Source organism: Rhinopithecus roxellana, chromosome 3 (genome assembly GCF_007565055.1).
Source record: "Rhinopithecus roxellana isolate Shanxi Qingling chromosome 3, ASM756505v1, whole genome shotgun sequence".
In the NCBI taxonomy this organism is placed as follows: Eukaryota; Metazoa; Chordata; class Mammalia; order Primates; family Cercopithecidae; genus Rhinopithecus; species Rhinopithecus roxellana.
Window position 1 is genome coordinate 16,840,428 of NC_044551.1, and position 16,305 is coordinate 16,856,732.

Genomic DNA, 16,305 nt, shown 5'->3' on the forward strand with positions numbered 1-16,305 from the left:
TAAATGTAAGTGTGTGTTTATTTGAACTTTTAAAAAAGGTGTCATATTATATATAATCCTTTGGGATTTACAGTTTTTCCTTACTATTGTTATGATTTCTCTATATTGTGGGTCACTGAAGTTCATTCTTTTTGAATGCCATGTAATATTATGTTATAAGAAATATCAGTTTATTCATCTAGTATCCTGTTGCTAGTTATGCAGAGCAGATCACTTTCAGGTTCTTGTGAACTATGAAGGAGTAAATAAAGACCAACCAGGTAATTTTCTTAAAATAAATGTAATAAAAAATCAAAAATATAAAATATAAAATAGTAATGTTTAAGGTGGAAGTATAAATTTCCCTGTAATCATATTCTCAGAGATAACCAGTGTTAAAGTTTGGGATATCTCTTGACTGTCTTCTTTAAAATATAATGTATACCTGTATACACATATTGTATACATATACTGTATACACATTAACTTTTTTAAAACACAAATGAGATCTATAACTTGCTGTTTCCATAGCAATATATCATGGATATCATTACTTGTCAATATGTAGAGATGTACTTTATCCTTTTTAATAGTTATTTGGTGTTTCACTGTCGACATGTCAATATTTATTCCCTAAACCTCAATTTTGGTTATTTTCCATTTTCTGCTATTGTAAACAATGTTATAATGCAGATTCTTGTACATACATCTTTGGGTATTTGCTTCATTATTTCCTTAAGATAACTTCCTAGAACTGGAATTACTGTGTTGAAGGATATGAAGTTTTATTTTTATCTGTCTTCAACTTTATTTATTTATTGCTGTATATTGCCAGATTGCCCACCAAATATTAATTAATAATTTACAATCTTGGCATCATAGTATAGTTCTCTGAGCAGGGAATACCTAGTCCAACCTGAAGTTCAAGAGCGACTTCTTGGAGGAGGTGACCCTGGGTCTGAGTCATGGTGAGAATTTATCAAGCCTTCAAAAGAGCAGATAAATAATCCACAAGGACCCCGGATCAGAGAGTGCTCTGAGCTGGGTTGCCCCACTGTGCTTGTATCTGCACTCTCCAACACTAGGCATCATTGACATGTTAAAGCTTAGCCAAATAAAATTGTTCTTTGTCATTCTGTTTTCAACTTTTACTTATTCATTAGGATGATTTCATAATCCATTTCCTGGTTTAGAGGAAACAGGAACAATGGCTACTGAGAGTACTCCCTCAGAGATCATAGAAAGAGAACGAAAAAAGTTGCTTGAAATCCTCCAACATGATCCTGATTCTATCTTAGACACGTTAACTTCTCGGAGGCTGATTTCTGAGGAAGAGTATGAGACTCTGGAGAATGTTACAGATCTCCTGAAGAAGAGTCGGAAGCTGTTAATTTTGGTACAGAAAAAGGGAGAGACGACCTGTCAGCATTTTCTCAAGTGTTTATTTAGTACTTTTCCACAGTCCGCTGCCATTTGCGGCTTAAGGCATGGTAAGTTGACTTTGTATACTTTCTGGGGTGAGAGGGAGGGGGCAGACTTTCTGAAAAAGAAAGAAAAAAAAGAAAGAAAATTGTCCCTTTTATTTTTGTTAGTCTTTTTCCAGAGATAATTTTCATTGAAATATGAAATAAGGAAAAACTGGAATTTAAAAACTTTCTGAAATTTAACATCTTATTGGTTTACGGAATTGATAAGTTGTTTTTCAGACTGTACTCAAAACTTGCAGTTGTTTTAATGCTAACGTAAACTGCTCATTATACTGACCGTAACATGCTGAACTCTCACAGTTGGAAGGAAAATACTGTTAATAATAACACAGTCCAGGGTTTGTTTTTCAAGTAGGTGAATTCGTGGATATTTACAGTGCTAAGACCACAAGCTGTATCTTTCACTTAGTATAGCCATTTTGAAAATACAAGGAAAATAATTTTTAACACATAGATGGCAGATCAGTAGTTTCATTTTTTTGGTGGTAAGAATGCCAGCAGCAGCTGTTTCCCGGGGCAATTCCAGTGCTAATTCTTAAATGGTTCAAAGATAACTAGTAGTCCACGAAAAAGCAATTCTTCCAGTTGCTTAGCAATTCTGTAAATTACTACTAGGATAGGTGTAGCTCCTTTTCTAGGAATCTAAAAAAAAATTCAAAATTATTTTAAGGGATGTTAGAGGTAGAGGCTCAGTTAAAAAGGTGAATGTTAATGATACCTAATTTAGGACAAGATTTATATGTTTAGAATTTTTTTAAATTATTTCTAAAGCACACTATTCCAAATTAGAGCCATTTGTTTACTGATTAGAAAGTATTTGTGATCAGATTTCATTAGCAATGGCCCCAGGATACGTGAGTCTGTTGTGAGTCACAGTAAGTCCACAAGTAAACACTGTTTATACGATTCAAATTTTTTGTTTTCCTCACTTACCCTGGAAGGTTGCTGGGAAGGACTCAAACTTTAATCAAGACAGTGGTGTGATCTGATTTTTTTATTTTTTAGTGGAAAAAAGAAAGTTCTGAAAGTTGATACGTTGACATGCAAGTTATATAGGAGGTGTTTATTTATAGGTGTTTATTTATAGTTATATAGGAGGTGTTTATTATATAGGAGGTGTTTATTCTGTCCTCCAGTGAAATAAGAGGTGGCTGGGCAATCCCAGCACTTTGGGAGGCCGGGACAGGTGGATCACCTGAGGTCAGGAGTTTGAGACCAGCCTGATCAACAAAGTGAAACCCCGTCTCTACTAAAAATACAAAAATTAGCTGGGCATGATGGTGCATGCCTGTAATCCCAGCTACTTGGGAGACTGAGGCAGGAGAATCACCTAAACCCAGGAGGTAGACATTGCAGTGAGCCGAGATCGTGCCATTGCACTCCAGCCTGGGCAACAAGAGCGAAACTCTGTCTCAAAAAAAAAAAAAAAAAAAAAAAAAAAAAAAGAAGAAGAGGGATGATGCTTTGAGGCCTCAGGAACTCCAGCTATTATACAGTTTCTTTTTCTTAATTGGGAAAAACAATTCTTTTTCTTTTCTTTGCAGAAGTTTTAAAACATGAGAATATAGTACCTCCTCAATCTATGGAGGCAAGCAAGAATTCAGAAGATGCTTTTTCTCCTGGAATAAAACAGCCTGAGACCCCTGAGATCACAGTGTTCTTCAGTGAGAAGGAACACTTGGATTTGGAAACCTCTGAGTTTTTCAGGGACAAGAAAACTAGTTATAGGGAAACAGCTTTGTCTGCCAGGAAGAATGAGAAGGAATATGACACGCCAGAAGTCACATTATCATATTCAGTTGAGAAAGTTGGATATGAAGTTCCAGCAACTATTGCATATATAAAGGATGGCCAGAGATATGAGGAACTAGATGATTCTTTATACTTAGGAAAAGAGGAATATCTAGGATCTGTTGACTCCCCTGAAGATGCAGAAGCCATTGTGGAAGAGGAGGTTTATGATGACCCAGAGCACGTTGGATATGATGGTGAAGAGGACTTTGAGAATTCAGAAACCACAGAGTTCTCTGGTGAAGAACCAAGTTATGAGGAATCAGAAACCACCCTTTCATTGGAGGAGGAACAGGAGAAAAGTATAGAAGGTATGGAAATACCTTGCATAGTTAGTCAGGCAACAACTTATTAAGTTAATAAGCTTGCCATGACATAATGGGGATAGGAGGATGACAAAGGCACAGATGTCAGCAGAAAATCAACTACCAAGGAATTCCTTGTTCCTCTCTGACCTGGAATCTCCTTGAGGTAGGTGTTGACTTAAAGGAGCTCCCAGGACGTAGGAAATGATGGACAGCATACGCAAAAGTAAATATTGATTGTCAGTTTGTAAATTTCTGTAGTTCGTATAAGGAGTTGCCAATCATTAATTTCCCATAATACGTACAAGGAGTTGCTAATCATTAATTTCAGGCTAACCTATTCCTCAGGTTAAACCACTTTGGTTATTTTAGTGCCTTTGTGACCAGAGAGATGTGGGGATTATGTGTTTGACTATTTAAGTCAAAACAGTCAGTAAATGGCTAAGATCCCAAAATATTGTTACTTGGCTTGATCCAGTCCACATAATGCCATCTTGATGAGAATTATATTTGTATCTTGAATCTGAATATTTCCTTATTTAAAAAAGAATGTCTTTGAGACACGGTCTCACTCAGGCTGGAGTGCAGTGGCACGATCACAACTCACCACAGCCTCTAACTCCCAGGCTCAGGTGATCCTCCCACCTCAGCCTCCTGAGTAGCTAGCATTACAGGTACCTGCCACGATGCCTGGCTAATTTTGTATTTTGTAAAGATGAGATTTTGCCATGTTGCTCAAGTTGGTCTCGATCTCCTGGACTCAAGTGATCTGCCCGGCTTGGCCACCCAAAATGCCGGGATTACAGGTGTGAGGCACTGCACCTGGCCAAATCTGAATATTTCTTAATGAAAATTCAAAATGAGAAGTGTTTCATTGGAGTGATATTGCCTGGGAAAATAAACATCACTAAGTTCTGAGTAGAGGATGAAAATGTAACTACCATCTCACATTCATTTCAAATCTTGGGGACTCATCATCCACTTATGGGTAGGAAGAGAGTCATTTCTTCCTCATCACACCTTATATTAGTTTGTGAGGGATGCTGTAACAAAATACCACAAAATTGGTGCTTAAACAATAAACACAAATTTCTTGTGGAGGCTAGAAATCTGAAATCAAAGTACTGACAGGGTTGGTTCGTTCTTTTTTTTTTTTTTTTTGAGACAGAGCGAGACTCTGTCGCCCAGGCTAGAGTGCAATGCTGCGACCTTGCTCACTGTACCCTCTGCCTCCCGGGTTCAAGCGATTCACCTGCCTCAGCTCCCCAAGTAGCTGGGATTACAGGTGCGTGCCACCACACCTGGCTAATATTTGTAGTTTTAGTAGAGACGGGATTTCACCATGTTGGCCAGGTTGGTCTCAAACTCCTAACCTCAAGTAATCCACCCACCTCGGCCTCCCAAAGTGCTAGGATTACAGGCATGAGCTGCCGCACGTGGACAAGGGTTGGTTCCTTCTGAAGGATGTGATCTGAAGGATCCTAAGTTTCCTGGTGGTTTGCTGGAAATCGTTGACACTCTTTGGCTTGTGCAAGCTTCCCTCTGCTATGTCTTTACCTTCAAATAGCCTTGTCCCTGAGTGTGCATCCCTTTGGACAAAATAGAAGACACGAGTCATACTGGATTAGGGCCCACCCTAATAACATTATTAAAACTAATCACATCTGCAGTGGCCCTATTTCCAAATAACATCACATTCTGAGGTGCTGGGGGTTAGGATTTCAACATATGAATTTTGTGAGGGACATAATTCAACCCATGCCTCTTGCCCCGCCCCCAAATAACTTCTTAATACATGATTATTTTGGGGCCCCATTCTTAATTTTTATTTATTTATTTATTTTAGTTGGTGCATAGGTTTGAATTAATTAATTAATTCATTGCATAGTGTCATCATTATTCCGCAAAAATCCCGTTTATCTATTCTGTTTTTTTCTCCATTTCCCATTTACCTTCTTCCATAGGTAACATTCTAATATTGCAGTGTGTCTCTTACATATTGTTTTATTTTCATGAAAATTTCTTTTCTGTATCAGGTACTGACTGGATTTCACCAGGCTGCCCAGGCTGGTCTTGAACTCTTGGCCTCAATAATGCTACATAACAAATCATCTCAAAATTTAGTCACTTCAAACACTGAGAGTTTATTATTGTTCACATGTCTGTGGTTGGCTGGGCAGTTCTCTAGTGTTCCCTGGGTTCACTCATGCATGTGTGATGAGGTAGTTAAAGGCTGGTCTCTCCTCTTCTAGCAGGCTACTCTGGGCTTGTTCTCAGAATAGATGCTGTGTGTGTGTGTGTGTGTGTGTGTGTGTGTGTGTGTATTTATGTATTTATTTATTTATTTATTTATTTTTGAGATGGAGGCTCATTCTGTTGCCCAGGCTGGAGTGCAGTGGCATGATCTTGGCTCACTGCAACCTCTGCCTACCAGGTTCAAGCAATTCTCCTGCCTCAGCCTCCTGAGTAGCGGGCATTACAGGTGCCCACTACCACGCCTGGCTAATTTTTGTATTTTTAGTAGAGACGGGGTTTCACCATGTTGGCCAGGCTGGTCTTGAACCCTTGATCTCAGGTGATCCGCCCATCTCGGTCTCCCAAAGTGCTGGAATTATGGGCAGGAGCCACTGCGCATGGCCAAATATATTCTTATGAAGAGGGTAAAGGAGAGAGAAGGGGAGAGAGAGCAAGGTGGAGGGAGGGAGACAGAGAAGTAGTGAAGGCCTTTTGAGTCTTAGCTTTAGAACGATCATCATGCCATCTATGCCATCTGTATTAGTTTCCTAGGGCTGCTGTAACAAAGTACCACAAATGATTGGCTTTAGAACAACAAAAATTTATTGTCTCACAGTTCAGAAGGCCAGAAGCCTGATGTCAAGGTATTAGCAGGGTCATGCTCCCTCCGGAGGTGCTAGGAAAGGATTTGTCTCAGGCTTCTTGCCTAGCTCCTGGTAGCTTCGTGCGTTCCTTGACTTACAGATGACCATTTTCTTCCTGTGTCTCTTCACATCATCTATCCTCTGTGCATGTCTCTGTGTCTAAATTTTTCTTTTTTATTAAGACACCAATTATATTGATTTAGGCACCCCTACCCCCAAGACCTTATTTTAACTTAATTACTTCTCTAAAGATATAGATGCTATTTATAAAATTAAGCCACATTCTGCAGTACTGGGGGACTTCATATCTTTTTGAGGGGGACAAAATTCAACCCATAACACCATTACTTCTGCCACATTCTGTTGACCAAAGCAAGTCTCAAAGCCAAATCAGGTTTAAGGTTGGGGGAAAACAAGTTCTACTTCTTGCAAAGTAATATAGCAAAGACTATGGATACCAGAAAGCCATTAATTGGGGATATTATTACAATCAATCAAACATCTTTAGCAAAACAGATCGAGAGAAGTCTTACTAATAATGTAGTTATGATCTATAATGTAATTCTAATGGCTGCCCATCCACTCTAGTTGACTAGAGGCATGTGGCTATTCTTTGTTTCTTTTTTTTTTTTTTTTTTTTTTTTTTTTTGAGGCGGAGTCTCGCTCTCGCCCGGGCTGGAGTGCAGTGGCCGGATCTCAGCTCACTGCAAACCCCGCCTCCCGGGTTTGCGCCATTCTCCCGCCTCAGCCTCCCGAGTAGCTGGGACTACAGGATCCCGCCACCTCGCCCGGCTAGTTTTTGTGTTTTTAGTAGAGATGGGGTTTCACTGTGTTAGCCAGGATGGTCTCGATCTACTGACCTCGTGATCCGCCCGTCTCGGCCTCCCAAAGTGCTGGGATTACAGGCTTGAGCCACCGCGCCCGGCCTCTTTGTTTCTTTCTCAAGTAATATTTGTCTGTGCAGCTGAGAACTGAAAAAAAAAGTTCTAACTCAAAGGGAGGTCTTCATGTTTTTTGTCATGCAAAATTTTATGTAAAAAATATCACAGTATCAAAGTCTCAGAAAGGCTTAAACTATTGCCTTGTGTGCTCTGCACTATAGAAGGTCAACTTGTATAGACAGTATCAATTGACTCTCTTCCCCCTCCAGCTTGTAGTTGGGTTCAACCATTGGGTGGAACCAATATGTTTCCCTTTCCCTGTGGCCTTTCTTTTTTCCTGAAGATCCAGGTTTTCATTTTATATTATTTTCCTTTAGCCTGAAAAATTTATTTATTATTTCTCTTAGTACAAGTCGGCTGGTGGTAAATTCTCTTAGTTTTTGTTTATTGAAAGGTGTTTTTGTTTTGCCTTCATTCCAGAAGGTTGCTTTTGCTGGATATAGTATTCTACAACGTTTGCCTTTAACATGTTATGGATGCCATTTCTCTGTCTTTTTAATTTTTTTTTGAGACGGAGTTTTGTTCCATCACCCAGGCTGGAGTGCGGTGGCGCCATCTCGGCTCACTGCAAGCTCCGCCTCCCGGGTTCACGCCATTCTCCTGCCTCAGCCTCCCGAGTAGCTGGGAGTACAGGCGCCTGCCACCATGCCCAGCTACTTCTTTGTACTTTTTAGTAGAGACGGGGTTTCACCATGTTAGCCAGGATGGTCTCGATCTCCTGACCTCGTGATCCACCCGCCTCGGTCTCCCAAAGTGCTGGGATTACAGGCGTGAGCCACTGGCCCAGCCTTCTCTGTCTTTTAGCTTCCATTGTTTCTGATGCCAAATCTTCAGTCATTTTATCATTGAGCCTCTGTAAGTGCTATGTCATTTATCTCTGGTTGTTTTCAAGATTTTTTCTTAATTTTCTTTTGAGCAGTTAACTCTGATGTGTCTAGGTGTGATTTTTTTTTTCTCTTAGTGTTTGCAGAGTTTCCTGAATCTATAAAAAACTTTTAATCAAATTTGGAAACTTTTCAGCTGTTATTTACCAAGATTTTTTTCTTTCTCACTTCTTCTCTTCTCTCTTTCTGAGACTTCAAGTACATGAATTTTAGAGTTTTAAAAGTGTTGTTCTACAGGTTCCAGAGACTCTGCTCATTTTTCTTTAATATTTTTTCTCTCTATTCTTCAGGTTAGATATTTACTTTCTTCTATCATCTCCAGTTTGTTGTTAGCCCAAGTAGTGATTTTAAACAAATTCATATGTTGTGATTTTTAATTCCAGAATTTCCTGTTTAAAAGTAGTTTCTATTTTTTTCCTGAGAATTCCTATTTAATCATTCATTGTGGGCTTAATTTTAATTTTTTTTTGGCGGGGCGGGGGGGACAGAGTCTTGCTCTGTTGCTCAGGCTACATTGCAGTGGTGCAATCTTGGCTCACTGCAGCCTCAACCTCCCAGGCTGAGGATTAAGCCATCCTCCCATCTCGGCCTCTCAAGTAGCTAGGGCTACAGGCACAGAAAATCATGCCTGGTTAATTTTGTATTTTTCGTAGAGAGAGGGTTTTCACGATGTTGCCCAGGATGGTTTTGAATTTCTGGGCTGAAGTGGTCCTCCTGCCTCAGCCTCCCATGGTTTTGGAATTACAGGCATGAGCCACCATGCCTGACTATAAAATTCTTATATGCTAAATCTAACATCTGGGTCATTTTGGAGTCAGTGTCCATTGAGTATGAGTTACATTTCCTACTTCTTCCTATGTCTGTTAGCTTTGGATTATGTTTTATCCATTGTATATAATAGGTCATACTCTAGATTGTTATATTTCTCCCAAGAGTCTGAATATTATTTTGGTCTGTTTGTGTCTCCAATTAACCTGACTGCACTTAAATTCAAAATTTAGACTCCTTTTCCATGGGTGGCAGCTGAAATCTCTGTTTATTTCTTTTTGCCTTAGCTGAGTTATTTTTATGAATTTTTAATTTATAAAACTGAAATTAGTTTCCTGATACTTTTTTCACCTAGCTCTGTGCTTAATTAGATACATCTCTGTTTTATGTGTACATCTACTCTGTTGCTTTGATCTGCTCCATAGTGACACTGTTATTACCTTGTGGACACACCTGGCTTGGATACTGTGGGTACTGATGTCTTTCTTTTTTTTGAGATGACAGACTGGAGTGTAGGGGCACAATCTCGGCTCACTGCAACCCTGCAACCTCCATCTCCTGGGTTCAAGTGATTCTCCTGCCTCACCCTCCCGAGTAGCTGGGACTACAGGCACCTGCCACCACACCTGGCTAATTTTTGTATTTTTAATAGAGACGGGTGTCACTATGTTGGCCAGGCTGGTCTTGAACTCCTGACCCCAAGTGTTCTGCCCACCTCAGCCTCCCAAAGTGCTGGGATTATAGGTGTGAGCCACTGCACCCAGCCATGGGTACCAATTTCTGGCTGAAGAAGTAGATAATTGTTTTCTTAAGGGAAACTATGAGACAGGAAAAAGCAGAACTTAAAAGCTGTCCTGCAACCTACTCTCTCACTGCTTCCTCTGTGAACTCTTCATGCTAGATTCAACCTCCCCCTCACCTTTTTGCCCCAATACATATACCAGTTCAAGCAACTTTGAGACTACTCAAAGGCTTCTTATAGTTACTTTTATTAATTCCTAAAATCCATGCTTTTCTCTTCTGTTGTTTCTTCAAGGCTATTTTTAAGGGTAATTTTACATTTTTACACTAGCTGGCCATCTGTCAGGAGTAGGAAATCCAATCTGATCTTCTCTCTCTGTTATGCACTATCTCTGTATTTATAAGAAGTAGGTAGGCCAGCCAGAGTGGCTCATGCCTACAATCCCAACATTTTGGGAGGCTGAGGCGGGCAGATTAGTTGAGCCCAGGAGTTGAAACCAGCCTGGGCAAAATGGTGAAACCCTGTCTCTACAAAATGAAGAAATGAAAAGTTAGGTGGGGTTGATGGTGTGCACTTGTGGTCCCAGCTACTCTGAAGGTTGAGGCAGGAGGATCACCTGAGCCCAGGAAGTGGAGACTGCAGTGAAGTGAGATTGCACCACTGCACTGCAGCCTAGGTAACAGTACAAGACTCTGTCTCCAAAAAAAAAAAAAAAAAAAAAGGTGGAACATAGTTTGGAAAATGGGAGATCAGGAAAAATTAGGTATAGCATGTAAACTCTGAGAAAAACTTTGAAGGAAATAAAATCTTCAGTTCCTGTAAACTGAGGCCGAGGCAGGCGAATCAAGAAGTCAGGAGATCGAGACCATCCTAGCTAACATAGTGAAAGCTCATCTCTATTAAAAATACAAAAAATTAGCCAGGTGTGGTGGCACCCGTATATGGTCCCAGCTACTCGGAAGGCTGAGGTAGGAGAATCACTTGAACCCAGGTGGTTCAGGGTTTTACCATTTTGCCCAGTCTGGTCTCAACTCCTGGGCTCAACTAATCTGCCCACGTCAGCCTCCCAAAATGTTGGGATTGTAGGCATGAGCCACTCTGGCTGAGGTGGAGGTTTCAGTGAGCTGAGATCATGCCACTGCACTCCAGCCTGGGTGACAGAGCAAGACTTCATCTCAAAAAAAAAAAGAAAAAGCCAGGCACAGTGGCTCCCGCCTGTAATCCTAGCACTTGGGGAGGCTGAGGCGGGTGGATTGCCTGAGCTCAGGAGGGCAACACGGTGAACTGTCTCTACTAAAATACAAAAGAAAGAAAAAAAATAGCTGGGCGTGATGGCGGGCGCCTATAGTCCCAGTTACTTGGGAGGGTGAGACAGGAGAATCACTTGAACTCGAGAGGCAGAAGTTGCAGTGAGCCAAGATCGAGCCACTGGACTCCAGCCTGGTGACACAGCGAGACTCCGTCTCAAACAACAACAACAACAACAACAACAACAACAAACCAGTATCAACCTAGAGTATTTCTCATAGATGTATATAATTTAACCTTAACAAGATTTTTTGCATTGCTGTCTGTAAATGTTAGCACATTTTTAAAAAATAAAAAACCTAAATGATCATCCATAGGCAATTGTTAAATAGTTACATCCATCCAAACCATGGAGTACCATGAAATAGCTAAAGCGAGTTAGGTAGATCAGTATGTATGCTGACTTGAAATAATTTGCAAGTAATACCACTAAGTGAAAAGAAGATGAAGAATTATTTGTTTCGTATAATATCATTTATGCAAAAAAAAAAAAAAAAAAATAGCATGGGCTGGGTATGGTGGCTCACGCCTGTAGTCCCAGCATTTTGGGAGGCTGAGGCAGGTGGATTACTTGAGGTTAGGAGTTGGAGATCAGCCTGGCCAACATGTTGAAACTCTATCTCTACAAAAATACAAAAATTAGCTGGGTGTGGTGGCGCACGTCTGTAATCCCAGCTACTCGGGAGGCTGAGGCTGGGAGAATTACTTGAACCTGGGAGGTGGATGTTGCAGTTGCAGTGAGCTGAGATCTTGCCACTGCACTCTAGCCTGGACGACCGAGCCAGACTCCATCTCAAAAAAAAAAAAAAAAAAAGCATCTACTAAGTAAAACTATTTATTTCTATATATGCATGCATACTTAAGTACTTGCATAGAAAAAGGATGGGAAGCAAACATACTGTACCATATTGATATCTCCCCTAAAAACGAAGATGACTTGCCAGAATGGTGAAAGGAGACTTCTACTTTATTTATATTGTTTCAGTTTTTTTTGCAGTGAAAATGTAGATTAGACCAGGTGTAGGGGCTTATGTCTACAATCCCAGCACTTTGGGAGGCTGAGACAGGCTGATCACTTGAGGCTAGGAGTTCAAGACCAGCCTAGCCAACATGGTGAAATCCCACCTCTACTAAAAATACAAAAATTAGCTGGGCATGGTGGCACACACTTGTAGTCCCAGCTACTCGGGAGGCTGAGACACAAGAATAGCTTGAACCCAGGAGGTGGAGGTTGCAGTGAGCTGAGATGGCTCCATTGTACTCCAGCCTGGGTGACAGTTTTCTTTCAAACTCTGTCTCAAAGCAAAACATAAGTCAGATGATTTATTTAATTTTGAAGTCATGCTGGGCACAGTGACTCATGCCTGTAATCCCAGCACTTTGGGAGGTTCATTTGAGACCAGGAGTTCAAGATCAGCCTGGGCGATATAGCAAGGTCCCATCTCTATTTAAAAAATAAAAAGTAGCCAGGCATGGTGGTGGGTGTGACTGTAGTCTCAGTTACTTGGGAAGCTGAGATGGTAGGACCCCTTGAGCCCAGGATGATGATCACGCCCCTGGATTCCAGCATAGGTGACAGAGTGAGACTGTCTCAAAAAAAGAAGTCGATGGGGGGAAATTGAGATTCTGAACATGGCATTCACTATTATTTTCTCTCCTGCAGAAAGAAAAAAGGTGTTTAAAGACATCCTGTTATGTTTGAACATGGATAGAAGCAGAAAGGTTCTGCCAGATTTTGTTACACAATTCTCCTTAGATCGAGGATGTAAGTGGACCCCGGAGAGTCCAGCAGACTTAGCCTGGAATTTCCTGATGAAAGTTCAGGCACTAGATGTGACGGCTAGGGATTCAATCCTCAGGCGCAAGGTTCTGGATGAAGATAGCAAGGAGGATTTGCTGGCTGGAGTGGAGAATTTGGAAATTCGAGACATACAAACTATTAATCCCCTTGATGTCCTTTGTGCCGCCATGCTGTGTTCAGATAGCTCTTTGCAACGCCAAGTCATGTCAAACATGTATCAGTGCCAGTTTGCTCTTCCCCTGCTACTGCCAGATGCAGAAAACAACAAAAGTATCTTAATGCTGGGGGCCATGAAGGATATTGTGAAGAAGCAGTCAACACAGTTTTCAGGAGGGCCTACAGGGGATACAGAAAAGTTTCTGACTCTCATGAAGATGCCTGTCATCTCTTTTGTGCGTCTAAGATACTGTAGCTTCTCTAAGTCCAGAATCCTCAACACACTTCTCAGCCCTGCCCAGTTGAAATCACACAAAATCTTTCTTCATCAAGATTTGCCTCTTTTGGTGCTTCCCCGGCAAATCTCTGATGGCCTGGTTGAGATAACGTGGTGTTTTCCTGATAGCGATGATAGAAAGGAAAACCCCAGTATTTTCCAAAAGCCTGTTGCTCTGGCTAATCTCCGTGGAAATCTAGAAAGCTTTTGGACTCAGTTTGGTTTTTTGATGGAAGTTTCTTCAGCTGTGTTTTTTTTCACTGACTGTCTAGGTGAGAAGGAATGGGACTTGCTAATGTTTTTAGGAGAAGCTGCCATTGAAAGATGCTACTTTGTTCTCAGTCCCCAAGCCAGGGAGAGTGAAGAGGCTCAAATTTTTCAGAAGATGCTGAACTTGAAGCCGGCACAGCTACTGTTTTGGGAAGGGGGAGATACTGGGGACAGAAGGAAGAACATGGAGGGCCTTCAAGCTGCCCTCCAGGAATTGATGTTCTCTTCTTCCCTCAGATATGTGTCTGTGGAGGACATGGCCGCCCTGGCCAGGGAGCTGGGGATTCAGGTAGATGAAGACTTTGAAAACACTCAGAATATTCAAATTTCCTCAAGAGAAGACATGGCTGGAACAGCTGAAGGTGAGGGTCAGCAAAGATGCAATCAGCTAAAAAGCTCATCTAAAAGCCAAGCTCTAATGCCAATACAAGAGCCTGGGACTCAATGTGAGCTTAGCCAGAACCTTCAGAATCTCTGTGGTACCCCAATATTCAGGCCTCTTCTAGAGAACTCCTGGCCCTTTCCAACCAGAATTGGAGGTAACTTTAACCATGTTTCCTTGAAAGCCCCCTGGGTTATGGGCCATCCCTTTGGGTCAGAGCAGAGACCTAAGTGGTTCTGTCCTTTGCCCTTTCAGAATGCAAGGGCCCAGGGCCGAGGTAAAAGTTTTGGTATTCGATCTTTCCATCCCCAGGTATTTTATTCAGGTGAAAGATTCATGAAATTTTCCAGAGTTGCTCGGGGATGTCACTTGAATGGAACATTTGGGAGACTGCCAAGACCCATTTGTCAGCATGTACAGGCCTTCCCTGAGAGACCACAAATGATGGGAACTCTGGAAAGGTCTGGGACAGTAGTCTCCCAGGTAGGTCACTCCTATTCCCCGGGTTCACAGCCAGCAAGAGCAGTAAGGAAGCCATGGCCTCAGCAAGCTTGTACGAGGGGAACAGAATTAACTGAAGCAACTGGAAAACTGATAAGAACATCCCATATTGGAAAGCCTCATCCTCAGTCCTTTCAACCAGCAGGAGCCACACAAAAACTAAGACCTGCTTCTCAGCAAGGAGCCCAGATGACGATGCAGGTTAGGGCTTCAAATCCAGCTTTCCAAATAGGGTCCTATCCCACATCCAAGAGCTCTCAGTTCAAATCCGATCAGTCCAACCCATCCACAGTCAAACACTCCCAGCCTAAACCCTTCCATTCTGTGCCCTCTCAACCTAAACTCTCTCAGAAAAAATCCTGTCAGTCCCAGCCCTCCCAAACTAAACCTTCTCCATGCAAACCCACTCAACCTAAGCCAAGCCAGCCCCAGCCTCCCAAGTCTAAGCCTTCTCAGCCCAGACCCACTCAACCTAAGTCATCCTCAACCAATCCTTCACAAGCTAAGGCACACCACTCAAAAGCAGGGCCAAAGAGGGGAGGGAAGCATTAAAGAGCTAAGTCCAGAGATCTATAAGGCATATCCTTTACCCAGGCCATCCCAATCATATAGTAAGCAGAAGAGTTGCCATGAAGGTGAAAGACTACTGTCACTAGCATGTAAAACAAAGAAAGATATACATGACCGAATTGGATATCTTTTTTTGTTTGTTTGTTTGTTTGAGACAGAGTTTTGCTCTTGTTGCCCAGGCTGGAGTGTAATGGCACGATCTCGGCTCACTGCAACCTCCACCTCCCAGGTTAAAGCGGGTCGCCTGCCTCAGCCTCTCGAGTAGCTGGGATTACAGGCATGAACCACCACACCCAGCTAATTTTGTATTTTTGGTAGAGGCAGGGTTTCTCCATGTTGGTCAGGCTGGTCTTGAACTCCCGACCTCAGGTGATCCACCCGCCTAGGCCTCTCAAAGTGTTGGGATTACAGGCACGAGTCAGCGCTCCCAGCCCGAATTGGGTATCTTTAAGATATCTGTGAGAGTTGTATTCATAACCAAGAAGAAAAATATGAAAATAAGACTAGAATCAAGCAGTAGATAATTGAATCCACTCTTGAATATTATTAGATAATGTATAGCTTGTACCCAGGGAATGGGGGTCTATGAGACTTGGAGAAGAATGGGGTTAGGGTCTCTAATTGCAAAGTGACTGTAAAATAGGACAAAAGTTGCCTCTGTGTCTGAAAAAGTGTCTTAGTTGTTGGCTGCTACAGAAGTGTCTTTGTCAAAAGTTTCTGGTTCAATATCAGCCACTGAGCAGATAACCCTGCTTATTTGGTGTGGTTAAATCAACTAGCTTCTGCTAATAGCCCCAATTTGCTTGAATGGTAAAACTCTCTCATTTGACCCTTATAGGTAGAAATAATGAATTAACAACCAATAAAATTAATTATTTGGCATTAACTTTTGGAAAGATCTATGTTTGTTTCATATTTGATACGATTTGGCTCTGTCTTCACCCAAGTCTTATCTCGAATTGTAATCCCCACGTGTTGAGGGAGGGACCAGGGACCAGGTGGGAGGTGATTGGATTATGGGGCAAGTTTCCTCCATGCTGTTCTTGTGATAGTGAGTGAGTTCTCATGAGATCTGATGGTTTATTTTTATTTTTTTGAGATGGAATCTCACTCTGTCACCGAGGCTGGAGTGCAGCGATGTGAACTTGGCTCATTGCAACCTCTGCCTCCCAAGTTCAAGCAATTTTCCTGCCTCATCCTCCCAAGTAGCTGAGATTACAGGTGCCTGCCACCACACTTAGCTAATTTTTGTATTTAGTAGAGA

The 16,305-nt window shown here is 41.7% G+C and overlaps 1 protein-coding gene across 1 annotated transcript; it reads left to right on the forward strand.

The window, feature by feature from the left end:
• The first annotated feature begins 732 nt into the window (after positions 1-732).
• On the forward strand, positions 733-15,927 carry CARD6 (caspase recruitment domain family member 6). Its single transcript, XM_010381782.2, has 3 exons — positions 733-1,469; positions 3,011-3,568; positions 12,748-15,927. Exons 1-3 carry the CDS (start codon positions 1,187-1,189, stop codon positions 15,021-15,023), a joined length of 3,117 nt encoding a protein of 1,038 aa, XP_010380084.2. The 5' UTR covers positions 733-1,186; the 3' UTR covers positions 15,024-15,927.
• Positions 15,928-16,305: the final 378 nt, after the last annotated feature.